This window comes from Semicossyphus pulcher, unplaced genomic scaffold (genome assembly GCF_022749685.1).
Source record: "Semicossyphus pulcher isolate SPU_LCO1_2020_fin unplaced genomic scaffold, fSemPul1.0.p SCAF_13, whole genome shotgun sequence".
NCBI lineage: Eukaryota > Metazoa > Chordata > Actinopteri > Labriformes > Labridae > Semicossyphus > Semicossyphus pulcher.
In genome coordinates, this window is record NW_027211637.1 from 16,419,826 (window position 1) to 16,447,182 (window position 27,357).

The 27,357-nt window shown below is 43.8% G+C and overlaps 2 protein-coding genes across 4 annotated transcripts in view; one reads left to right on the forward strand and one right to left on the reverse strand.

Annotated features, from left to right (window-relative positions):
• arhgef25a (Rho guanine nucleotide exchange factor (GEF) 25a) overlaps positions 1 to 15,215 on the reverse strand; it is a 42,262-nt gene extending 27,047 nt beyond the window's left edge. For 2 of the 3 annotated variants that reach the window (XM_069660283.1, XM_069660282.1), the window contains exons 1-2: positions 14,666 to 15,215; positions 13,551 to 13,683 (exon numbers count right to left, since the gene is read on the reverse strand). In XM_069660283.1, coding sequence (XP_069516384.1) covers positions 13,551 to 13,683; positions 14,666 to 14,761 — 229 coding nt within the window. In that variant the 5' untranslated portion in view covers positions 14,762 to 15,215. Of the gene's footprint in view, positions 1 to 3,861; positions 4,355 to 13,550; positions 13,684 to 14,665 lie in introns of those variants that run through there. The other variant, XM_069660284.1, reaches the window with a different exon arrangement.
• Positions 15,216 to 21,529: 6,314 nt separating this feature from the next.
• ankrd33aa (ankyrin repeat domain 33Aa) lies at positions 21,530 to 24,928 on the forward strand. Its single transcript, XM_069660981.1, has 4 exons — positions 21,530 to 21,787; positions 21,910 to 22,039; positions 22,131 to 22,271; positions 24,051 to 24,928. The coding sequence occupies exons 1-4, from the start codon at positions 21,530 to 21,532 to the stop codon at positions 24,854 to 24,856; spliced, it is 1,335 nt and encodes a 444-aa protein (XP_069517082.1). The 3' UTR covers positions 24,857 to 24,928.
• Positions 24,929 to 27,357: the final 2,429 nt, after the last annotated feature.

Below are 27,357 nucleotides of genomic sequence, written 5' to 3' on the forward strand. Positions count from 1 at the left end.
CTGTCAAGAGGAAGTACATTGTTTGCGGTTGATAACAGGGTCAGGCCAAGCCATTGTTTCGCATTTTCGCGTTTATTTCACGGCTGTGTTGATTCTGATTGGTTAATTACGACACTTTGAGGTCTGTTATTTCTCGATAACAGACCGTTGTTTTGAAGAACAGACTGTTGCTAGGGATGCGGCTCTAATCACACAATCCAGAGGAGTAAATGTAATCATATCAGTCCGCCCAAAGAAGTCTGGCTAATTTGACATTGGCCTCTTTACATAGGGACAAAAAAGAAAAGAGACAAAACAGTGGAGGAAAAGCAATAAAGGTTAAACGATGCAAAAACTGAAGGCTACGACAGAGATCTACAAAACTGAAGACGGCACAAGAAGTAAACATTAAACTAGGATATGGCGTGTTTAAAGACGATGAATGGAAAAGAAAATGTCAACAGATTCTGACAGTCATGAGACAGAAAACCTCAATCAGGTGCTGCGCTGATTCCTGCAGTCCGGTGCAACTTGACTTACTTCACCATCAGTGGAAATGTTTCCATTTAATGTAAAAAGTATTAAGTAAAAGTTATATAAGCTTGGCTAGCTCATTTTAAGAAGGCTACAGAGTAGGGATGCACTGATTGAGAAAATCAGTTTTTTGTTCTTTGTTTTAATAACTGTAATTTTTGTAATTATTAATGCCCTCGTCTGGATAAGGGGCCAAAATTAACTTTAATTATTAAAAAATGAATTTATTCAGGGCTTCATCACACTCTTTGGGAAAGCATGAATTCAATCTTTCAAATTCACAATATATATTTTTTTAAACTTCTTTTAAAATGATCTTTTTTCCAAAATAACTGCCTGAAAAGCCAACAAACATTTTTCAGTGCTTACATAGCCTAACAAAAATCTTTCTGAAACCATAGATACTTTAATGTTACAATTAAATTTACTGCACAATTAAAGCAGATAAATAATAAAAACATTGCCTACTGCCATCGTCGCATGCTGCCTTATTTGCCTGCCTGCAAAACGGCCACCATCGGCCAATTCCGATGTAACAACCTGCTCACTATACATTATTCCTTACTCGTAACTCTTCAGAAAGTGTTCCTTTAAAAAAAACCCTTATTTGTTGACTGCCTCAAACAGTATTGGAATGGCATTCACAAAACATGAATGCAATAATCAGGACTCAAATAACCCTGAACTAAGAGTCTTTATCTGGGTCCCCTTTTGCTTTTCACCGTCTGACGTCACAAACGCGTCGGAGACAGGGTTAGTAAACAATCGTACGCACAAAGAACTTACATTATAGTCTTTGGTAAGCAGCATGGAGGTGAAGATGTTACAGTGGTTAGGTCTTTATTGTATCTATTATTCATTCAGTCTATTTATCAAACTTGGTGGCGACAAGCGCTGCTTGGACGGAGACGGGCGGATACGACGGTCGGAAAGGGGACGGAGATTAGTGTCGACCCCGGTTTTGTGTTCCCATCATTGCCGATCGGAGCCGAGTCGATAATTACCCAGGTCTACTGCAGAGTCATTTGACCCGGGTCTGATTGTAACCTTTCCGACTAAGCAAAAAAGCCAGGTGTTAGCGGGTGTTTTTAGACCAGTGGGAAAAGGGCTCAATATAAAAGTAAGATCCCCTCGTTCTACTTCGATCATTACATCTTTAATCATTTGCAGGACGGGCATATGTAAGAAACCTTGTTGACAGATGAAGCAGAAGTATATATTTGTATGTATGTTGTATACTTGTAGGTATGCTAAATATAGACATGTATGTGAGTAGATGGATTGATGTGGATGTTTACGATCATACATGAATGTATCCACCTGGAAGCGAAGATGGAGGACTGCAGGACAGAGTGGTTGCACACAGTCACACAAGTGGCTCTTGATTGCATCTACTTATGCATATGCATTTACAGGTACATAAAATACTAGAAAAGGACCTGATGTAACAATATCTTGTTATATTGCCTTTTCCGAATAAAAAACCCTTCTTCTACAGACAAAAATCAGAGACATGCTACGCTATGACACGCTTGACCGGCGAGAACATTGTCTTCAGACTGCCTGAAGAGCTGCGGGCCTTGTGAAGTCCGACCTGCATTGTTCAGTGTTCTTCCCGTAAGCAGCCCAACAGAAACAACAGGGTCCAAGTGTCAGTTTAGGTCAGGCTTCCATGTTATGAGTCGCAGACGCAAGACAAGACACAAGAGAGAGTCTGAGAGGTGACAGAGTTATAAAGATGTAAGATTTAAGAGGAAATAAGGAGGGAGTGTTATTAAAAAATTCCACCACAGCTGGCACTCTCCCCCTGACATCATGTGAATTATAGAAACTGCCTTACATTAGATGATTGGAGAGGCCTGCATATGAGCTCCTCAGCGTACAAGTGAGACCACACCAGCGGCAGCTACATAGAAATGTACTTTACATGCCATATGAGGAGGCTTTATGGAGCGCACAGCATTAATAGTAAAGTTACTCTACTGTAGTGGAGGCTTCCCCAGGCTGCTCAGATTCCTCCTGCTCAGAGTGTAAAGTGAGATCAAGAGGTCAAAGGTCATTAGACTGTCAGAATAATTCTCTTTCTGTATGTTTATTGAGATTTCTTTTAATAGCCTGAATGTTTCATTCCTACCAATCCCCCCGCATGTTTTATGATCTACGTGTGCATGTGTTTGCTATGATAACATGCTAGAGGAGCAGTGGGAAGCTGCAGGCGATGGAAAAGGAGAATATCCATTACATAAGAGATTAAACTGAAGGAATCCGAGGTATGTATCCAACATCGCTGGCCCAATAATATTAAAGCCCGGCTTCATGCACCCCCCCCCCTGTATGCACGGAGCCTCAGCGTGCAGTGTAGGTCCACTGTTTTGATCCCTTTGATGTCGGCTTGTAAAGAGGGAACAAACACACAGCGTGGCACTGCCGCGCAAACTCATAAAGTGCTATTAGACGGCGTTGTTGTGTTAACTTTGCCTCCGAGTCACAGAGGTCATGTGAGAAACTGATGGACAAAAATAGAAGAAGGATATTTAATTGTCCTGCGTTTAATTAGATGTTAAAGTGAGTCCCGGGATTGCTTGAACTCTTAAAAACCAGCTCGGCCTGTGGATGACCGCGCGGCTCACCGGCCTTGTTGTTATTACATATCATGCAACCCGCTGCTTTTACTAAACCCCACAATATTCTAATGGAGCACTGCTATTCCTGCTGCACTTCATTACAGCAAACAGGAAAGTGAGAGGAGGGGGGTGAGAGAGAGATTACTTCTGTTTTTGTTCGGCCCTCACTGTTTGGGTTACAGGAATGTTTCAGAGTTCCCCCCCTGTGTGTGTGTGTGTGTGTGTTTCATCCATCCACGTGCTGCACATACCCAACTGACACACACTCATCATGACGAGGACACTTTCCAAATCACACACACTCTATTTTTAATGGAAGAATGTGTGATGCATGTCTGCTCTCCTGTCCCCCCTCACTGTGCACTCATCTGTAGGAGGGATTTTTTTTGGTTTGATGTGTATTTGACACACATCTGTTGCTGTAGCTGGAGGCGGGGTGGATTGAGGCTCACACTTAAAGCATTAGCATACGCTCAGAGGAATGGAAGGAGAGATAAGGGAGAGGTGGGTGGACATCTGAGGAAATGTGGAGGAGAGGATGAGCGAGGGAATGCGGAGGTATTAAACGAAGGAAGAGGAGTCTTTCTCTTGTTCGGTATGATCAACAAAAACAAGTAACTCCTCGCAAACTTACACAACAACCAGAGTCTTTAAAGCATCTTTCAAACTTATAATTGCAGTGAAGAACTTGACATGTTAGTGTGTCTGTGTGTGTGACACTGACCTCTGACTCGGGCATAGCAGCAGCCACACTTGGCCAGGACTTTACGGAACAAGTGTTGGCAGCCACAGCCTCGGTGGTGGCGGTGGTGATGGTGGCCCCCTTTCATGCTGTTCAACCATGAGCAGAGGTGGGCATGGCCCGGCACTCTCTCCCTCTCTCTCACTGTCTCTCTCCCTCACACAAGTAGACTCCTCAAAGTGTAAATCCCCCAAAAAGGTGTCACTTGATCCTCCTCTTCCTCAGTTTTTCCTGCAGACAGACTTTAAAGCCCACACATCCACACCGAGAAGAGCAGAAAGAGTCCACAAAAGCTGCTGCCAAGAAGAAATCCACACTCACAGGGTTTTCCAGATGGTGATAAAAGCCTCAGAAACATCCAAGCAAGCTTATTGTCTCTTCAGTATGTTCCCTTCCCACTGTCTCTCTTTTTTTTTTCCTCCTCTGTTTGCTGCTGAGCTCTCGCCTCTGTGAACCGCCTGGTCAAATGACAGACTAGGAGACTGCTTCGGAAAGAGAGAGAGATAGCAGCGAGGGAGAGAGAGAAAGAGAGAGAGAGTAAGGGGAGGGGAGAGAAGGGTGGAGTCTGCAGCTCTCGTTGCTGGCTATTCCAGGATAAGGTTCCCACTCCCCTAATTTTCTCTCTCTTCCTGTCCTCTGTTTTTCTCCTATCAGCTGTTTTCTCTCTGCTCCCTCCTGTTTCCTGGCTGCACGTCTGCTGCTCTCCTCTCCTACCAGAGATATGGTGTGGCACGTTCTGAGCCGGCCCTGGAAATAGTAACACCCAGGTTTGTAATGATACACAGTGCTTTTCACGGAGGAGAGGCCGCGCTGGGTTGAAGGTCTCGTGTATTTCACATTCAGGCTTCCCTGGTTGACCTTTTTTATTCAAGTGTTTCCATAGAGCAAGTAGGCGGTCTCAAATTTCACAATGTTGGCATGTTGGCATTCTTGGTGCGTGTGTGTGTGTGAGTAACAGAAGTCATTTAGCCGGACAGTTCGTACAGAGAGAGACAGTTCAACAAAAGAAAGCTACAGGCTGGAGAACAGTGCTTTAAAGTCTCTGGAAATGTGGATTTAAATAGCAGTTAGTAACCAATGTCTCATTAAGCTTCTCTCGTCTCATTAAGTGCAATTAATTGTCCATAAGTTTTACAAAACCTAATGCAGAAACAGCTCATTTTGCTGACCGTGTGGGCGTGGCCACTCACGTTTTGATTGACATCTGTCTCTGCATTTGCAACTTCACAATAACACGTGTGCGACAATCCTCATAGTCCCGCCCTAAACATTATGTTTGTGTCATCGGAGTCAGAATCAGAGGAGGACACAAAGGCCATTCATCCGTTATCAATACCGCTTATCCTGTTCAGGGGCGCTGGAGCCTATCCCAGCTGTCACTGGGTGAGAGGGGGGGGGTACACCCTGGACTGATTGCCGGTCAATCACAGGACTGACACACACTCACACCTACAGGTGTTAGAGTCACCAATTAACCTAATCAACATGTCTGGAGGAAGCCGGAGCATCTGGAGGGAACCCACACATGCAGGGGCAGATCATACAAGCTGCACACAGAAAGGCTGCCTATGTCCAAACCAGGATTTGAACCAGGAACTTTCTAGCTGTGAGGAGGTGACAATGACATCTGAAAAGTACTTGAAGTGGTCACTTAATGGTGACTTATAAAATGTTTTGCTCTCCACATCTTAGTTAGCAGTTAGCATACACATGCAAAGTTAGCTGAGATGCCGCTCTGATGATAGCTCTGTATCGTTAGCTCGTGCTAACGAAGCTAAACTCCCCCTACAGACGCTCAACAACTGCTGCCTATTCAACAGCCCGAATTAAACTCCAGCAGCAAAATATAGACAACCGCAGTCTACATTCAACGCCAGTGCATTGCCCAAGGACGAAGCAAACCCTGGTAATAAACAGCCGATTAGCTGCATTATGACTCTTACCTGTCATTGGTATGCGGTACTAATTGTGTATTAGTTTTCATAATAAATACCTGAGCGTAATTAAGTCAATTGAAACTTACTGTATGTGGCAATATTTCAGTTTTGGATGGAAACTCATTGTGAACATTTTATCTTTCAACATTATGAAGGTTTTTCATCTTTCCATGGGCTCTATATGTTTGAGCTAAGCTAAACTAGATAACACTTTTGATCCCCAGAAAGGGCGATCATCTAGGAAACAGCAGTACAGAGAAATCTTCACTGACCGAGTGTTTTATTTGATATCTCGGTAGTAGCTCGATGGAGGGATTATATATCCCGTCTAGCCTGGGAAGGCCTCGGGATCCCCCAGGAGGAGGAGCTGGAAACGTCTGTGTCACCTTGTTTAGCCTGCTGCCACCAAGACCCGGCCCCAGATAAGCAGAAGAAAATGGATGGATGGACAGTGATGTATATCATGATATAGTACATTTTCTGGATAACAAGGTCAGGTAAGCCACACACATGTCTGAAAAATGAAAGTACTTCAAAAAAGTAAGACAAAAAAAGTCATCATGGACATGATTACAATCTTTTTTTCAGTCATTTTGATGAACCTGTAAGCTTTAGAGGTTGGACTTTCATAATCGCAATTCACACAGAGCGCACTATAATTAGATGTGTGCTTTACATCCGAGAAGATGAACCTCAATCAACACTACATTATGACTCATCTGCCTTTGTCACAGTTCCTAAATCATTAAATTTAGCAGGAAGAAGAAAAAGACAAGTGCTGATATGAAACCCAACCAATTCATTCCTCAGGTCTGAGGCATCTGACCTCATGACTCAGTTTGTGATCTCATCCCACCTTTCCCAGCACTCATCACGCCACGCTCCTTTCACACAAGACACAACACAATGCCACAGTGTGGAAATCACCTCCTGGTTGCTGCAACAAACACGAGCACCCACTCAGGTTCCTCTTCGGGGGCATCGAGGGAAACAACAGAAGGCTGAGTAACGACTGGCTCTGAACCAGCTCATACACACACACACGTCCCTGAGGTGCATTCAGGTGCTTCTGGAGTTGGTTTCTCAAGCGTCTTTTTTCAGGGTGGTGGCAGACTGCTGTCAGGATGTTTTTCTGAAGTCTACAGGAGACGGTGAGAGCAAACAGGAGAAGCCTCACCTGTTAGCCACACATGTAGAGTACACACACACACACACACACGGCTGCAGCAGACGTTTCTGTTTCCTCAATTGCAAACATGCAGCGCAAACTAAGCCGCTGTAACATGAAGGGGAAGACACTAGAGATACACAATTCTCCAGTTCAGGCAGCACACTAGTTTAATGCATCTATGCAGACAAACAGATAGATCACAATACTCCCCCTCACCTCCCCCTCCCGGCCTCCCCCTCTCTCTCTATCGCTTTCCTTATAATGGATCCTCTTAGCGACTGTGATTGAAGGAGCAATCCACAAGAGGAATATTGAACGGCGCTGCCGAACGTCTCCGCTTGTCTGACGCTGATACGGCTGACAAACACCGTCAAAGCACAGGAGCACATTTCAAAGCAGGATGGGAAACAATGGGTTTGACAGTAGAACAGGCGGCTTAAAAGTAACAAGATAAAACGCAGACAGTGAGACAAGCATCGGAGGGCAAAGCTGTACAAATTGGGCGAACACTGCCTGCATTATCACTCTACACACACGCACAGACTACAGAGCAGAGAGATAATGAAGAGTACAGTGCTCTTGAGATGCATGCAAAATTCATGAAATGAAAGCAGGGGAATCTTTTCATGTGCTGTTGGAGTTGTCAGATTGTGCTTCTGCAAGGCAGCCAGCAGGGGGCATTTGTACTTGTTGCATAAGGTTGGTTCACTTGCTCTTTAAACGCTGCAAAGAAATGATTTTAATCTACTTTCATTTATTAATAAGAGCAAGAAAAGCAGAGTCTGAAATGTTTGGGATGTAAAACATTCAATGAAAACTTAACTGGCATTATTATAACACACAGATTGAGCAGTTCTGACATGCAGTTTTCATATTAAAAGCTGAGAATCCCCAAATTTCAGCACCTGCAGTATCACTTCCCCAATGTGGAATTAAACCTTTGAATAAATGAACTCCAGGACTGGCCCAGGAGACGCTCACACTGCCCTGAATGTTAACACAAATATGGAAAAAATGTTTCCTCCCCTTGCAGTTTGGGGGGATGACGCGGGAGATGTGAGGTGAGGTAAGGCATGCATTAACACCCATTCATCTCTCCTCTTTTATCTCCCTCCTTTGCTCCCTCCTTCCATCTCCCACACGAGACGCACACACGCCAGAGATGAATCATCCGCACACGTATGCTGGAGATGGAGACCTGGAATGCTACGGTGATAGCGGATGAAATAAACCTGTATCTTTACGGTTATGTAGGCCTGGATTTAAAGGCTAGCACACGAGAAGATGGATGTGTGTTTTGAATATATTAGCTTTCCTCTCTCTGTAAGAGACAGTCGGTCATATGAAGGGGGCGTGTCCACAGAGGGATGAATATTAAGCAGCTCATTTCCCTATGTTCTTTAGTAGTGACACCTTGCAGTAGGAAACTCATTCATAACCACGAAAGTAACAGTTCAAATGCACAGATTTCCTCTAACATAATCATGCATACAGCAAGCCGCACTCCAGCAGATATGCAGTTGCTTATTCGCAGCGTGTTCCCCCAACCCGCCCCCACTGACATTAGCCTCTCCTCACCCCATCAGCCAGCTGAAATCCTGCCAAAATATGCTCACTTACATTTTCCCTTCCTCCCTCACAATCGCTTCTTCCACATTAGTTTTACTCTCTCTCTTTCTTCCTGCCTCCATCTCTCAGCTGAGCGCCAATTAAGGCAAACTGGCATTCTGGATGAGCCGTGTCTAAAGTGAAGGGGGGGAGGTCTTTTGGTTGTTTGGCTGAGGTCCCATCATGGAGTCGTGTTCTAGTCCTTTCTGTCTTACTGGTCTGCAGAGAGCTGCTGTTTTTGTCCAATTAGACTGAACTGTAATGCTGGGATACACTAAGGACAGACAGGTGTGTTGCTGTGTGTGTGTGTGTGTGCCCTTCACAGCTAGTACCACTCAGTACCTCCCACTGTTGTTCCTCAGTGTGCAGCGCAGGCAGCAGGAGCTCCAGAGGGGAGGTGCAACACCCGCGGAGACTTGTTCCTCAAGACATCCTCGATACTCCAAACCACCCACATTTACAAGCACACACAAGAAGCTCCTGTGTTAGCAACAAATCATCTAATAGAACTTAAACTGTGAGTTTGTCAGCGTTTTCCTCCCGTACCTGACCCACCGCCTCCCTTCATCTCTCTGTTGCTGCTTTGTGAACCTTGCTCCAGAAACAGCACGTTAGCGCTGAGACTCTGGGACTGCTGCTGGCTGTGTTGGAGGCTTAAGCCTGAGCTAAAACGCCACCCAAAGGAGAAAATGTTAATTAAAACAAAAGTAAACCCAGAGACCACACATGGAGACACGCTGCTGCTTAAGCTTTGAGTAATAATGACTGAGAGCAGCAGTTAACCGTCTAGAGAAAATGAGATTTTCTGTAGGAAAACAGATTTAAAAACGCTGTTTCTGCTACGCTGAGATAACGTCTTCATCCTGCTGCAACTCTGCATCTATCAATTAATAAATTTACAAATCAGAGCTTCTGATTTTCGTGTGTAAGAGGCATGCTTCCGTGTGTGTGAGTCTGTGTTTATGTGTCTCCATCTGCTGGGTCAGTCTCTAGTCTAAATGCCAGCTGTGCTGTGGAGCAGTGACCTGCGAGCTGTCTGAGGGACCGGGCTGACCTGCGTCTGCCTGCCAGGCCTGCATGACCCAATTTGCGAAAACGAGACAGGAACTTCTATTAAAAAAAAAATCACATTCATATATTCATGAAAGAGGACATGAGTCATATGTTTAAAGCAGCTGGCACGACAAGGACATTCACAAATCTGGTTCACTAAATCTTAAAAGAAGCTATTATCGATATATTTATAACAACAATCTATTTAACGACAATGTATAAAAAGTGGTTGCTCATGGTGATGAACCGACAGAGAATCAACTGTCTCATTATTTAGCTGTTTATCTCACTGCTCTTTAAGCTTCATTTTCAGCCACAACTGGCAAAGCTCTTAAAACCCATCATACAGTACTACTGCTCAGCTCCATACAGCAGACAGTAGGTAAGTTTCATTGGTAAACATAGTGGAGCATTTGGCAGATAAAAGGCGAGAAATTTGGTATGGTAGAGACCAAACACAAAGCTAAAAGAAAGGGAGTATTGCATTTGCATTCCCCAGGTGGACGCAAATATGGCCCAAATGAATGAACACGTCTCCATAACTGCTGGAGAGATGCCAGTTCCTTTCCTAACCACTATTAAGGTGTCAGGGTCGAGGCATCGAATCCCCCAACTGCTCGGGGTGCATGTCTATTTGCAGCCCCCTATTTGACATCTCTCCATAAGTACGTGACTATAAGGTCCTGTTGGTGCATGTGTGTATTTCGGGCTTATGTGTGTGTGTGTAAAAACAGAGTGAAAATTAAATTTCCCCCTCGAGGATTAATAAAGTATGTCTGCGTCTTCTGAACAACAAGCAAAGGAACCAAGAAGAGGTTTTTAGAATGGGTCTGATCTGTAGGTCAGAGGTCAAATAACACAATCAGGACTGTGACTTTTCCACAGCTTGCAAAACGGACACTGAATATCAAACTGTCTTGCCACTTTATGGGAACATAGAGATACTTTAAAGAGCTTTTCAAGGTGCCCGGTTTAACTCAGGGGTTAAATCACATGTCCCACATACAGAGGCCCCAGTCCTGGTGGCCCAGGATTCAACTCCTGCAGTCGACCTTTTACCACGTGTCGTCCCACTCTCTGTTCCCCTATTTCCATCACTATGCACTGTCCTTTCTCTAAAATGAAGGCATAAAAGGCCAAAAAAAAGAGCTTTTCATATGTTTATGACAAGCAATTTTCCTTTCTGATCCAGAATGCATGAGTGCATCTGATGCAGCACATCTTTCTTGCATCACAGGAGCAGATCTGTGAGATATCGTGATCATGGAAATAAACACACAAACAGACATTTACATTCCCACCTGTGTGATGTAATGCTGTCCAAATCCTCGCCTTTACAGCACAATATGATGCAACTTTAAGCTGATCTCTGACCATTTAAGGTCACACACACACACACGCGCGCACTGTTCAGTCCCAGGGTCCTCTGGGAGCAGCACTTCATATGAATGACACAGCCTCATAAAACCCAATATGGACAAGAGCACACATTGTCTACATGTTTCATCTCACAATACTTCATACTCAAGAATAAAAACATTGCTAAATATGTTTTTCTTATTGCCTTGCTCTCTGGTTTTTCAAATTAAGAGTCCATTAAATTTTTAATATTTTAAAAAACGCTTTTTTATGCATTAAATTTGATGTACGGGTTATTATGTAAGTGTTGTGGTCCCATAAATGTGTCCACTACTTGTCTAACAGAATATCATGTTTCCTAAGACAAACATAATTCACTGTCAGATCTTTTTCCATAGTAATAAAGTGAATGAGTTTTAAGTATGAAATAGGTACATTGAAAGTTAATTATAGGCATGCATACTGTGTGTGTCTGTACAAATGAGCAGTGTGTGCATGCTGCTGTTGGTCAAATACGACACTGTTATTTTTACTGGTTCAGTGCAGTTTCCTGTTTATGTGGCTTCATGCATTTTACCTTGAGAAAGACACACACAGTGTTTACACACATGGCCATCCATCACTGATCAATGTTACGAAACACAGACTGGAGACGCAGATTGTCGGGGGGGTGGAGTACAAGCTATACGGCTGGAAGAGAAGGGAGCCAAAAGAAAAAAAACACACTGATGGGATTTGAGAGAAATATGACCGGCAGCTCTGTGTTCTTATAATATCACTGCTGCAGACATTGCTTTAAGGAAGACATACACAAGGAGAAGAAAAGGAGGAAAAAGGGGGGAAACAAAGAGATAATCAGAGAGAAGGAGGAAGTCAAACTGTAGTTAGATTCACCAAGCAGCGAGAAAAAGAGCAAAGTAAGCTGGAATTGAGAAATGGGAAGGACTGAGGGCAAATGATGCAAATTCACGGAGGCTGGCACCGTCCTGTGATTCCTGGGAAGCCACAAGCAGGCTTCTTGTTTCTAACATACAACAGATGGCCTTTATGAAGCACGACTTTAAAGAAAGCAGGGGCCTCTCCTTTTTCCCCCCTGTGACACACCGAGAGATGGAAACATCACTATGACCTCTGCCAGTCAAACCATGGCTAAACATAATCACGTGTGTCCTGTTCTACACGTCTGAAGACTTTAATCACTATTTTTATCATAGTGATGATTAAAGATCAAAGGCACGTGGTACATTCATTACATTCATTCATCACTGTAGCTAGTTTAAAGCAGTAGTTTGAAGCGGTTTATATCAGGTGTATGCAGGTATATGGTGTATATTTGTGCAACGACTCACTGTGATCTCCTAGCTGCGAGTAGATTATATAGATAACAAAACATTTTTCAATACATTTCATGCAAAAAAAGTCACTGTTAAAACCTTGAATCTTAATATTCCATACTCGCTCTCCAGCCCGACTCTCCTCTACAACAACCTCTGTATCTTGTTGTTGCCGTTCTGATGTTTCTCTGCTTTGTGTTTCATTGATTTTCCATCCAGTTTCCCATCCGGAGGAAATTGGCCTATGCAATAACAATTAAGCGTAGGAACTTGTCTGGAACAAGAACAAACATTCGGTCATCACCCGTCCACATGGTCCTGAATAATGCATTTCTTTACGTTTTTCGCTTCACTCAGCTCTTAGCTGTACGCTGAAATAACATGTGTAAGCATTAACCCCGGCAGCACACTCCATCCGAGTACGAGCACTACAGATAAGCATCTCCGACAGCTTCCTATGGTCTCACTCACACCTCTTACGCACACCATGTACTGTTCCACATGGTACACACCACCGAAACCCCCCAGTTATATACACACACACTCCCGCTAACCTCAACCCAGATCCAGCTACAAAGCTCCTTTTGTTTCTTTCCACTCGAGGAAAATGGCAATGCACGCAAGCCTTTCACTGCAGAATCAGAAAGTGCAAGGAGCTGCCGGGGCAGGAGGGGAAGGGGAGGGAGGTGAACATGTTTTCTTCTTTGGCCCATCTGGAAAGTGTTGCATGTGTGTATGCATTCACACAAGGACTCTGTTCTCTCTCACGTACTTATTTATGGTACATTACAGCACAGCAATTTACCGCTATGGTTCTAATAGAGGTTAAAGAGGGTGGGGTTTAATAAGAGCAACACTCAGGTGACTCCAATCTGACGTTATTAAAGTCTAATGACCTCCATCAGATATGGCAGATAGGAGTCAGGCATGTTTTTATCCTGGGTAAGGTCGAACTCACGTGGTTCGTACACAATAAGTTTACCAGTCACTATAACTACAGCAAGGACTTCATCAAGGTGATTAAGTGGCTAAACAGGCTGTTTTAGAAATCTGAGACGTCTCACACAAAGAATCAAAGCCTCCTCTGGAAGTTTCGGTGACTCTCTGACTGGTTTGGTGAGGCCCGATGTTTGGACAAGCATTGTGGTGAGTACAGGGGTCACAAAATGTTCTGTCACACTCTAACAGGGCAGCACTTTCAGGTCTTACCTGTTCTCTCCCTCCGCTCGGGGTTTTCTGCCGCCTGCTGCTCCCACTCCAGCCCCTCTGGCTCCCACTGGCCCTGCATAGGCCCCTTCTCCTCCTCGCTCGATGGGAGGTCCGCCTCGCCTCCCTCTGAGAGCTACACACAGAGATGCCTTTGTCAGCGGAGGAGCCCTGCTCTCAAGGAGGAAGCGATGGTAAGATTGTACAGAGCGCTTATGGTCACACAACCACAACAACATTATTCCAGTGGCTGTTTTTTTCCACTATTCCCTGAATCGTTTTCTTCTTTTTCTCCATTACACACTGAGCAAGAATGCAAACCATTGAGGTCCAAGTTTTTGCCACAGAGCTTGGTTAAGAAGTGCTTCTCAGACGGCGCTTTCTATCTTTATTTAAAACCCGGCAGCAGCAGAGGAGAGGAGAGCGGGGTTATCAGCTCTCTGCAGGGATGAGGGGAGATTATAATCACTGTTTTTAACCACTGTCGGCCAGGGAGGAAATGATTTATCAAGATTAACGAAGAAAATCATTTATTTAGATAAAGAGAAACCCATTTGGACATTGGGGAAAACTGAAATCTCCAGATGTTGTATGATGTATTTGTGCTACAAAATAGTATTTGTATTCGTATCCAAGAATTAAAATCAATGTGGCCGCCTTGTTCCCTCCAACCATCCAGGAAATGCGCTACGTGAGGAAAACAGATCACCTGTTACACATAGAGTTTCCTATTTTCCATGCATGTGAATATGAAAAGGTTTGGAACAGAGAAGGGAAGGAAGAGCAGCCTGCATGACTTTGTTTATGGTCAGATGCTTTAATCACTGCCACTCTGCTTCCTGTTCCTCTGAAGCATCCAAGATTCCTCACAAGCACTGAACAGCGACTAGAAATCCTTCCATTCCTCCCTCTCCCTCTATCTCTCTCTCTCTCTGCCCGGCTTCACCATTTTAGGTTTACGAGATGACACAAAATAGACTCGGTAAGTCATTATGTGGGCTGAAGATAAGCTTGATGTCTGCTCCGCGAGCCCTGAAAAACACTTCCATATGGCTTCCCTTTTTGAATTTGCTTTCATACAAACAGGCGGTAAACAGACAAACAGATCAACAACTCACCCACTGTTGATTGGGCATGGCCACAGAAGTCAGCACGTCGGCCATGGCTCCCAACATCTGGTCAGTGCGTCCCTGATTCTTCTGTAGAGCCTTCATTCTTAACCCCAAACAATAACTCTCCTCCTGTTTTTGTGGCCTTTGATTACCCAACTCTCACGCAACCTCTCCCACTCTCTCTCTCTGTATGTCTTCTATCTCGCTTGTCCGCCTGTTTTCTGCTCCCTCAGCTCCTGTCTCGCTGCGCACTGTGCCACAAATTGGAGCAGAGCCACCACAGCCCGCCTTGTTCTGCCCTGACACACAGGAAACCTCATTCATATGAATAATTGATCCTGGAGGACGGGGGCATGTTTCTGTCTAGACCGGTGGAATATATGCACATGGACAGGAACCTCAGAGTTCTTCCTTCCTTGTCCCCCAGGTCAGACAGATGGGAGGGCTGCAGGTGTTTCTTAGTCCAATAGAAAAATCCACCTTGTGCTCTCAATTAAAGCTTCCCAGATTTTTTTGGGCCTTCTTTTGCAGATTTAGCTCCTCAATTCCTCTTCTGTGTCGTCCCTCCAAATGAGGATGAGTCTTCTTCTTCTGTCCTTCCGTCTGAAAGTAGAAAGCCCTGTCTTCAGGACTGTCCACATCACCCTCCCTGAAATCCTCCTTTCTTCTTCTCCATTGGCTCTAGAGGATCAACACCCCCCTCCCCAAAACATCTCCTCCTTCCATCATCCCCTCTCCTCTTTCACTTACTCCTCTTTCTCTTCACCACCTGGATTTCAAACCCATCTCAAACCGTTCTATATCTCTCTGTATGCATCTCTCTCTGGTGTGTCTTTGAACTGTCCTGGCACCCTGCTCTCTCTTTATCTCTGCCCAAGTCTCAGGCAGTGACACATGGATTGTGTTGAACTGTTGAGCAGCGAGGCAGACCCAAATAAGGTATGAACACACGGCCCATGAAGCTTGACTATTTAAGAGACTGTCATCAATTGCACACACATCTTACACAAGTTGTGTGACTGCTGAGGTAGTGATTAATTCAACTAGAAGTGTTTGTTGGTTAAGAGTTAGAGGGCTTGCAGCGTTGTTTACAGATTGGCGCTGCAGGCCACTTGGAGAGTCTGTATCATGGAAATAATGTGTGTGTGTGTGTGTGTTATACAAACACTTTCCCCTGGTGTTTATGGCCACACTGAACATTAAACTGGAGGATCCCTGTTTGGTAGAGTGGCTCAATACTAACAGGTCATGTTACATTATCTATGATAACTGCTGCTGGAGTTTAAGTTCTATGATCCTAAGAGTTATCTAAAAGCTTCAGAGTGGCATCTAATAAATCGCTCCTCCAAAAGAATCATATAAATCACATTTCCTGCACTGCTAGCTCTTTACTTTTTGGAACTAGGGCTCTAACAGGGAATATAAAAGTCCAGGGGATCACGTCGAAAAAGGGGTTAAAAAGCCAACAATGAAACCAGTCATGGTTATTTCAGACACAACCACACTTGCACCAGTCAGCTGTATGTGTTTGTTAACTGAATGATGGAAAACAGCTGGCCGAATGAATTTAAAGTGAGACGTTGATTGATGCTGTCAAATGAAGATAGATCTTGAACAGTCATTTTATTGAGGCTTATCCTGTTGGAGCTAAAAATCCAATGTTGGCCAATCTTCAACAGATCTGTCTTCAATCTGAGGGCAGCCGGCCCAGAAAACAATCTTAATCATTTCCTTTTAAAGTAAAACTACCATCACATTTATATCTGATAAGACATTTATTTGCAGACATTATGAGTGATAATCTAAAATTGCTGAAGTTACAATGAGTTTCCATCCATCCATTATCTATATGCTGTTCAGGGTCACGGAGGGGCTGGAGCCAATCCCAGCTGTCATTGGGCGGGGGGCAGGGTACACCCTGGACTGACACAGGGCTGACACAGAGAGACAGACAACCTTTCACGCTTACACCCACACTACACGGGCAATTTAGAGTCACCAATTAACCTGACAAGCATGTCATTGGACTGTGGGAGGAAGCCGGGGCACCCAGAGGTAGGGCTGGACGATATGGCCATGGTCCTATACATTATCACAATATTTTATGTTTTCCTGTAATTAAACAAATTAGTCCATATGAAATAACCACATGGTAAAGCCTATTTTTGGATAATCCTGTGTGAATTAAATACTTGCCAAATAAGTAGAGTGCTGAGTTTCCAAGAGTCCTTTTCTGCACGTTAATGTGGATGGTAATAATCAGTGCCTCCCTCTCTGGTTTGCTCCCACAAGCAAGGATTAGAGCGTAAAGCATCGTCAAAATGACGTAAATATTGCCGTAAAGCAGTTTAGCCGCTGGTTTTGTGACATCACTATAGCGACGATATAGAAAAACACATACGGTAGACATTTTCATATTGGTTTAACGATGTATATTATCATATTGCCCAGCCCCACAGGGAGGGAACCCACACATGCACGGGGAGAACATGTAAACTCCACACAAAAGGGGTTGACGTTTTAAATACAAATTTAAGTATGGTATCCCATGATTTAAAAAAAGTTTCCCTCATTTCCTATCACCTCTCTTCTACTGCTATCTAATAAAGGAATAATATGCCTCCCAATAAAAATGTAAAAAGTTGGATTGCAATACTGTTTAAAACAAACACTTAAACTCTTAAAACTAGAAGAGTATCAGAATAGGTTTTGTATTTCTCTTTTCAATTGAGAAAATAAAAATGATAAGTAAAAACTGTGAGTGCTCCAGCTCAAAGAAAAACTTCTATAGCGTGCAATAATTGTTACTTTTGCCTTATCAACCCACTCATGATTTCGAACAACACAAACTTCCAGTTCCCATAGCAGCTTTCCCGAATCTCCTTCTTGCCTGATATGAGCAGGTTTAGCTGCGTTTCCTCTTTGCTTTCTTCCATTTACCCGATCCTCAGGGGCATTTAGAGTTTTTAGAAGTAGCAGCGAAGGGGTGGAGGCGGTTGGGGTCTGTCTGATGGCTACATAGCTGGAAATATTACAGCAGATGCTCTCAGAGTCCGAGCAAAGTGCTGGTAAGACAGGTCCTGGACTGACTGCCAACAATCTAATATTAGCCGAGCACATGGCTGTCTTTAGAAGCAGTCACTAAGCCAGCTAAACTTAGCTCGTTGCTTCCCAAGCCTCTTTCCAAGTTCCTTTGCTCGAGCACTGACCTCTGCTGGGTGCTGTGGTGTCTGGGGAGAAGCTGGACGGCCTTCTCTAGTGATGAGTGAATGTCTCTGTTAGGAATTTGCAGAAAAAGGAGGACAAGAACTCTGACCCTAAAAGGAAAGTGTGAGGGTGAGTCGGGACAAAATGTTCTGACATCAGATCAGTAATCATTTGTGAAATTGGAGGGATTTTCTTTGAGCAACAAGAGCAAAGACTCTGGAGATAAACACAAACCTGCTGTTAATGTGTGCTGTGCTGCCCTCGTCTGGTAAAGCAGATCACTCTTGCATGTTTAACACAATGAAGGAGAAACCACACACACTGCACCCCACCCTCTTGTGCCAAACACACTTCCCTTTCCTCTGGATTTCTTCCTGTCTGTTGCATTTCTGTTTGGGCCTTTTTCACAGGCTATAAATCCTTGCCACCAAGCATTTCCTTTTTTTCCTTTTCCTGTGTTTCATATCAGCGAGGAGTCAAGTCCCACCTTGTATCTAAACATAGCAGCTTTTGAGTAATGGGTCAGGTTAGATGATGCGACGCTTCAGGCCTGATCCGATGGTTCGAGCGTCTGATAAGGAATCGGCCGAGGTATTTGATGGGATTTAGTGGGATTGTGTTGTTGGGGAGTGTCGGCTTTGGCTGCATGGAAACAACAACATATGCTTCTGTTGGTTAACCATCAGAGGGACAACAAGATGGGGATTCTCAGGATCCAAGTGCTTTTGAATGAGTGCCCAATTTGTCACAGTGGTTTTACGCAGCTATGATGGGGCTCTGTGGAGCTGGATGTCTGATATCTAAGTCATTAATAGTGCCAGTATGTCATCATTTGTACTTCATAGGTCAAAGTGGAGTGTTTTAAGTTCAAGGCAGGTAAGATGTGGCTTGTAATAAGTGTGTTGTTATATTTGGAGGCAAAGAAAGCAGCCACGACGTCCAGGGATGATACATGTATGGCTATTTCAATCATACAATGTCTGAATATCTTGTTATTAGTTATATCCAAGCACTGCATCACCCAGTTTGATCAGATGGGGGCAGACTTCCTCACGCTACCAAAGAGGAACTGTTGCATAACACCCGCTACCTTCACATGCACAAAGTCACAGATTGGCCCTACTCCAACTCAATATCAGGGTTAATCTGTTTACATGCACCTTTGATACCACGTGAATGTGTCTGCAGTGCTATGAATAAACCTGCTAACACGATATTTCTGTCCACATATGGGAGCCAGCCCTCGAGACAAAAAGGATGTGGTTGCAGTTTAAGCAGATGGGGTTAAACGAATCTGGCACTAGTAAAAAGTTTTATTCAGGCATCTTAACCTTTGTTTTTTGGAGCATCTTATTGGGTGTACAGGGAATTGTTTTTGTGTGCACACATATCACAGTGTCCATGTGTTTCCATGCATGTCTCTGTGTGTCATCCCTGTCATGGGAATAATTACTTCCAAGCCCTCCCCTGGCTTAGAGTAAGAGCAGGGTTAGTTTGTTGTCCCAGCAAATGGATTTCCATGGGAAAACAGACCCAAGACGCTGCCTCCCATCACACAGACACACTGAAATTATTTCAGGCGGGGGGTCCTCGGCAGCACTCCACATTTGGGAGCCACAGCCTGCGTGATTCAGTCACGGCACTTAGTTAGAGAGGATTTCTCTGACACAACAGACGGGCTTGCAGAGAGCTGTGGATGGAGACGAGAAAGAGAGAGCAGACTAACTCAACAGACTGTAAGGGGAGCAAGGTTGGCTGCTGCCTGTTTCTTTCTCTTAATCCTTAAATCTTCTGTAATCAGGATGAGAGGGAGAGAGCATGTTGCCTGACTTAGGACGGCACAGTCTATGTTGGGACCTGGATGGATTGCTGCAAGCTAACTGGCCAGTTGGAGGGATGGAGGGAGGGGGGAAGGAATTCAGCTGGTGTCAGTTTGGGAAACTTTAAGTTACCAGTTTCTACCAAGAGCCAACAGGAAGAAGGGAAGTCCAATATAAGAGGATGGTTTAACCACCAAGACCAAGAGAGGAGGACAAACCCTTGACTGGATTGTTTCAGGGTGAGGCTCTGACTCTTACTGTGTTTTCTCTGAATTCTCTGCTTTGGCACATATGGTTGCATATCTTTAAATCTTGATGCAACAGTTTAGAGCAGCAGCAGTATATTTAGGATTCACAGGAAGACCCTTGACCAGATTGCAAGCTGTTACTCAGCAGGAAGTGCAGGCCACAATTGCAGAGTTAAAGTGGATGCTTTCAATGTTTGTGCTAAAGGAGGAAGAGAGAGAAAAGTTAGCGTGATAGTAATCTTCATTCTTCTGCACGGCACAATGCTGAATCAAGAACATATGTTTGTGGGATTAGAGGAGTTGAGCACCTCTATTTGGCATTAAATGAGGGCTTACCCAAAAGTACTCTAATAACTTAGCATTAATGCAGCATTGTCAGCAGGAAAGCTACTTCGGTGCACACATTTATCAGTGAGGATTTGTTCCTAGAGTAGATATGGTGTCGTGATATATGCAGGGTCAGAGCAGCTTGATGACTGACACCCTCAATCCCTCATTGGAACGGAGTCAAGCTGCTTCTCACCCTCCTCTGCAGCGCCTCAGAGGTCTATCCTGTTCTTTAGAAATGGTGTCATGTGCCTTTGTATCGTGCATGGATCCAAAAGCAGAAAACCACTGGATAGTCCTGTGCACTGCAGAGAAGTGCAACAGGGTTCAGACACCATGACAGATGCTGTCACTGGCCTGGACTTCCATTGCTTCCGGCACCATATGGCCTTTCTCGACCCAGTACACTCCTACATTCACATAACTTTCACAGACTGTTTTTGCAGATGTTAAATGTTTCTCTGTCATTTAGTGTAGCAGTAGTGTAGTAATTATTTATGTTTAGATAAATATACATGTCCTTCTAAAAATATTAATCAGCTTTAATGCACTGAAAATATTTGTTTACTCGACACTGTAAATGGCTACACAAACATTGATGAAAAGCATGTTATACAGTCAGCCTGCCTATTTTGTAAATCACAGACTTAGGGATGAGCCGCTCTGACAGGAGGGCTGAGGTGAGGTGAAGCTTCTTATCCTCTTTAGGCATCACGCTTTATAGACAAGGACTTCAGCTCTATTTAACATGCTATCTTCAAAGGTCTTACAGTTGTAGTTGAACTGGTGTAAGGTGCTTATTTTGGGGAGAAGACATCATGCAATATTTCTAAAGTAGATGACACTAATATTACACTAATATGACAAATGTTTTCACAATCATCAACACCTTTCATGTTAGCGTAGGTAAACACTTTTACAGCAGCTGTAAAAGAAGTGTTCAGGATTGTCAGGTCAAATTAAAACTGTTTCAAGTATAGATGCTTGCATCAGCAGCATGTGGCCTAACAGGAGAGCATTTGTTTGGGTTACTGGGGCAAGGTTGGTGTCCTCTTATGTCTGCTGATAGGCACCCAAGTTTAAAGGTCTTAATTCATGCCACTGATTCGCCAAATCAGTGCAATCTTAGAGGTATTGCATGCCTGTTACATGGCTTAGATTGAATCTTGAAATTGAAATTTTGACATTTTGCTTCTTTATGTTTTCAAGATGTGGGTGGTGCGCAGCAGACCTGACGCCCAGGTGTGATTCCAGGCAGAAGGGGTCAAATGGCCACTGCAAATTATGACCCCCACCTGGGCGATGGCCCATCTGGGGACTCAGAGGTCCTTCTGGATGATTCAGACACAGAAAGCATCCTTTCGGATGACTCTGTGCTTCCCGAATATGAAACTGATGAAAAATATACAGAGCCGCCCAAAAGGTTGTATGAGGCCTGTGCTAGGAACGCCAACGTTTCCCTGCGCCAGATCCTGGAGAGAGGAGTCACAAAGGAAGAGGCCATGGAGCTGGACATCAATGGGAGGGTGAGATGGATTGTATATTCTTTTTTATTGCAACAGCAAAGTGACTTTTAACAAAAAGGTTTATCTATAAGTAAACTTAGAGTTTAATCAAGTTCAATTTGTTTCTACCTTCTTTTCATCAGAACGGGCTGATGCTGGCTGTGTCAAAGGGCTTCGTAGACATTGTCACGCTGCTGCACATGTGTCCATTTATAGACATCAACCACCAGGACAATGATGGCAACACTGCCATCATGATCGCGTCCCAGGCAGGTACGTCTGATGACATACACAACACATAATGTCAACACATACTCTCAAATCAATCCGACAACGTTAGCATAATATTTTATTTTCAATCCAGGCTTTATCACCATTCTTAACTATATCCTCAACTACTTCTCGGGTGTGGACACTGAGATCAGGGACCCCCGCGGTTTCACAGCCCTCATCAAGGCCGGCCTACAGGGCCGTGAAGAGTGTGTGTCTGCCCTGGTAATGCATGGTAAGCTTGTGGTACACACCTTTTGTAAATTTATGCAGTATGTTTAAAATATGAAAAACATCTGGTGTGTATGCACAAATGAACAATAGATTTTTCAGCCAGCCAGCCAGCCAGGTTCTTACATTGGTTCAGACCCTCAACCATGATGCATAGGTGAATGAACATTGTCTACGTAACACAATCTGTGTTGTGATCAGGGTAATCCAGGGCAACTCATCTGAGGACTAATCTGGTCTTTCTCTGGGTCGCTGGGATTAGACCTGTATAAACTTTAGATCACACTATTCGAAGTTCAATAATGTCAGGGACAGATTGACAGTCAATAACAAAGAAGTATGGGCAAACTTGAATGCACTGATCAGCTATAACATTATGACCGCTGACAGGTCAAGTGAATAACATTGATTATCATGATGATTACAATGGCACCTGTCAGTGGGTGGGATATGTTAGGCAGCAATTGAACATTGTTGGAAGAAGATAAAGTGGGCAAGTGTGAGGATGTGAGCGACTTTGACAAGGGCCAAATTGTGATGGCTAGACAACTGGGTCAGAGCATATATGTTGTGTATGGGGCTGCGTAGCCGCAGACCAATCAGGGTGCCCATGCTGACTCCTGTCCACCACTGAAAGGGCCTACAATGGGCACGTGGGCATCACAACTGGACCACGGTGCAATGGAAGAAGGTGGCCTGGTCTGATGAATCACATTTTCTTTTACATAATGTGGGTGGCCGGGTGCATGTACCTGGGGAAGACATGACACCAGGATGCACTATGGGAAGAAGTCAAACCGGTGGAGGCAGTGTGATGCTTTGGGCAAATTCCTGAACTGCTTGAAAAGCACAGCGTGAAGGAGTTAGAGGAGAGCACAGTGTCCCACAGTAAAGGCTCGATCACCTCAGCTTCTCCCACTGCTGTGTCAGCCAAATCCGTGTCTCTCTGCTGCCAGGACTCAGAGTGATGCTTTGGGCAGAGTTCTGCTGGGAAACGTTGGATCCTGCCATTCATGTGGATGTTACTTGGACACATACCATCTACCTAAAGATTGTTGCAGACCAAGTACACCCCTTCGTGGAAACAGCACTCCCTAATGGCAGTGGCCTCTTTCAGCAGGATAATGAGCTGTGCCACACTGCAAAAAGGGTTCAGGAATGGTTTGAGGAACACGACAACAAGTTCAAGGTGTTGACTTGGCCTCCAAATTCCACAGATCTCAATCCAATTGAGCATCTGTGGGATGTGCTGGACAAACAAGTCCAATCGATGGAGGCCCCACCTCGCAACTTACAGGACTGCTGCTAAAGTCTCGGTGCCAGGTACCACCGCATACCGCTTCAGAGGTCTAGTGGAGTCCATGCCTCAACAGATCAGGGCTGTTTTAGTGGCAAAAGAGGGACATTCACAATATTAGGCAGGTTGTCATAATGTTATTGCTGATCGGTGTAAATATATCTTTAATGATGTTTGATGTGTTATTAAGGCTTAATTATTCCACAAGTAGCTAGCAATCTGCACAACTCTGGCTTGATTTGGTTTAATCTTTTCACCTAACTGTAGCCCATATCCTGTTCCACCATGCTGTGAAATGACCTGATCTACAGCTGGTAGTATTATGCTAAATCGAATCACTTAATTGTGCTCCAAAGGCAACCACATGGTGGGATCATTTTGCTGAGCTCAGGGACTGATTTATACTTATCCCTCTGCTTCCAGTGGTTTTTAACAAGTGTCTTTTTTTCATTGCATTCTGCTTTTTTCTCCTCTTCCCATATGCAGGTGCAGATATGAATGCAATGGACCTGGTCCAAGGGAGAAGTCTAAAGGATTGGGTCGTCAGGACAGGAAGGTTTGACACTCTTTTGAGACTTCGTCGCCTGCAGGCTCGCCCTGTCGCTGAGCAGTTCTGTGAGACCTACATTCCTGAGTGGCCTGAGCTCAAGCAACTGGTAGCAAAGGCCACAGCCACCAAAACAGCCAGTCAGAAGCTGCGACAGCGCATAAAAGACAACCTTTCTTTTAACTTCCCTCATGACCCCGAAGACAACGGGGTGTTGGACCACATGGTGCGGATGACCTCCAGCATCCACAGCCCCCTAGTAGCCACAGGTTGCCGTCCGCTCTGTCCTTCCAGCCCCCCGGAGGTCGGCAAGCGCCGGTTTGCCATTCCTGAACTGCTTGAAAAGCACAGTGTGAAGGAGTTAGAGGAGAGCACAGTGTCCCACAGTAAAGGCTCGATCACCTCAGCTTCTCCCACAACTGTGTCAGCCAAATCCGTGTCTCTCTGCTGCCAGGACTCAGAGCGCAGGGAGAGCATGCCATCAAACACCATGAGGAGCTACATTCCCCGCAGCATGGCACATAGGAACAGCATCTTCCCCACAGGCTGTATTCCTAAGATCGAAGTGACAAAATCTGGGGAGCCCACTCCAAAGAAAGAGAAAAAGAAAAAGAGGCAGAGGGGCTACCTGGAGCCTCCTGTCTGGAAGTACAAGGAGGCCAAGGAGGAGAAAAAGAGGGAGAAGAAGCAGCATGAAAAGGACAAAGTCGAAAAAAAACCTAAGGGGTCCAAACATTCAAAATGAGACATTATCCTCCTTTCCTCAGGGAATTTCACTGTGACAATATCATGCATGAGGGGAAAGTAAGTTATTTACTGGCAGGTTTAAAATTGAGCAATTGACGATTCAGAACCATTGATGGCTTTGAAAATTGGCTTGGGATGACCATGAGAAGACTGTAGAGACTTGAATTTGCTAGATGTGATTTATTTCAGCTTTGGAAAGCTTGAAAAGGAACCAATATTTTGTCAATTTGTTAACCAAATGCTATTTGGTTTCTGAGGTATGCCGAGACAAGTCACATGTTGGCGATACTTACATTGATGGCCGACAATCTATCAAATTATTTCATGTTGAAAACACTGTTATTCAACTGCAAGACCAAAGCAATAGCAAATACTGTGTATTTTAGTTATCAAGAAGACTGTTAAAAGGAGGGGGATGACACTTACATCTTATAACTATGTGCTGCTAACTTACTTTTATTACTTTAGACTTACTTAAGACTCCTAAACTCTTAAAAATGGGAGGAATGGCATCCTGTTGAACCACAGAAACTGGCATACCGATGGAGGAACAAGATGAAATGTGTTGATGTTTACATTCCCTCTTGCAACACCACCACTTGAAGGTTAACCCACATCATGGAATCTATAATACATTCGTCTTGCTTTGCTAATCATCATCTAAATTGATACGAAAGTCACCAGTGAGGTTATTGATTTTGTCATTGTTTCAGAGTTGAGATCTATTTCTTACCTATCCAACAAATGACCAAATCGTATAAGCTGGCTCATTTAAGCTTTATTTACTGTTTTCCGGGGTTTTGCTGCCATGCTGCACAAATGTTGTTCTCACAAATTCCAAAACAGGAAGTGAAACATAGCTATGAAATAGTTTCTCAAGCTTGAATCAATACTGCTCAGTCAGTACACAAATCCTACAATCCCTCTAACAACTAGACCAGACAATGTGAAAGCTACTTTTGAGTTTACAAATCAAGACCCAAATTATAATTCTTTGGCAGTCCATTTTATAGCATTTTAAAACAGAAATAAGTCTTAATAAACACTTTGGTTTGGAGGTTATCCGATGCTCACCATATGAAATATGTAGCATTAATCAGACGTCTATACCATGCTATTGTGATGCTCCACAGCTTAATTTGGCCGTGTCATGTGAAGGTCCAGAAAAACAAGAACTGTGTCATACCTTTTTCGTCTGATCAATATAGAAAGTGCTCTCAAGTCGACAGTCTGCCGGTGCTTAATGTGTCATGTTTGATTGGCTTTTACTTGATCACCAGTCATGCTGCTTTCAATACTTTGCCAGCAGATATCCCATCTGCAGAGGTACCCATGCACAGCAAAGAAACTGTTTGTACATAATATTACTCAGGGAGTCTTTTGTTTATAACCCATTGTGCATAATATCTTTAGCCTACATAAAGGCAAGGCTATAACTGCAATATATATTTTCATTAGAACAAAATATTATTTAGATGGACCATTTCTGTTTTTTTTATTTAAGTGAAAGCAAGTGACTCAGAGTGACTTCTACATCTTCAGTGTGAGAAAATGTGTGTTTATATAAAAGTTTTCAATAAATTTACTGAACATTGCATGCAAGTTCTTCTTTTTTTCCACTGTGCTAAACTTATAAATACTGAATATTTGTGCATTGTGTGTGGTAGGAGGACACTATTCTCACACGCCTTCCTGAGTCTACACCCAGCGGCAACCTCTGTTGTTGAAAAATGAAGCCAATGCGGAAGTGCAAAAAACTGCAGTTCCTTGAGTGGCCACTTGAGGCTGGCTCCAGATAAGAAGAAATAACATTACAGAAGGTGGGAAAATTTTTACAGCAGAAATAAAAAAGTTCACGGGCTTCAAACACTTCTTCAGAAACCTATGGTTGACGTCACTAGACTACGTCCATTATTTATACAGTCTATGGGCTACACACACATTTAAACGGTAGAAATCTAATTCTAATTCCTTAACAGCTATGCATGTGATGTGACTTATTCCCCTCTTGTCTGGCACGTAACCTTCATTATTTTTTCGAAATTGAGTAACTTTGAGCGTCTAAATGAAGCCTATAATGCGCTCTCTAGAGTGGCATGGGATGGCTTTTGAATCCCGGTCCAATGTGCACTGTCACTAAATAACATTTAGCTCTTATTGGCTGTAACGTAAAAGGCTACATTGATTTTTTTAGAAATACTTCAATTACTATGGAAACAGTTAAATATCATGTGTTTCATGTTTGTCGACAAAAATCTGGCATGTCTGCAAACAGAGAAACACATTTTGTTCAGTTCGGAGTGACACATTGACATATCAGATTCTCACTATTGTGGCTCACTTCCTCTTTGCATGGGGGAACTTGAGCACTTGAGGTCAGCTCTAAAATAAATACTTCTCTGGTGTTAAGTGAAGGAACACCTTGACTTTGTGCATGACTATGGAGAATATCCCCAGTTGTAACGCAGACTGGACAAGATTGTAAAGCTTAAGATTACA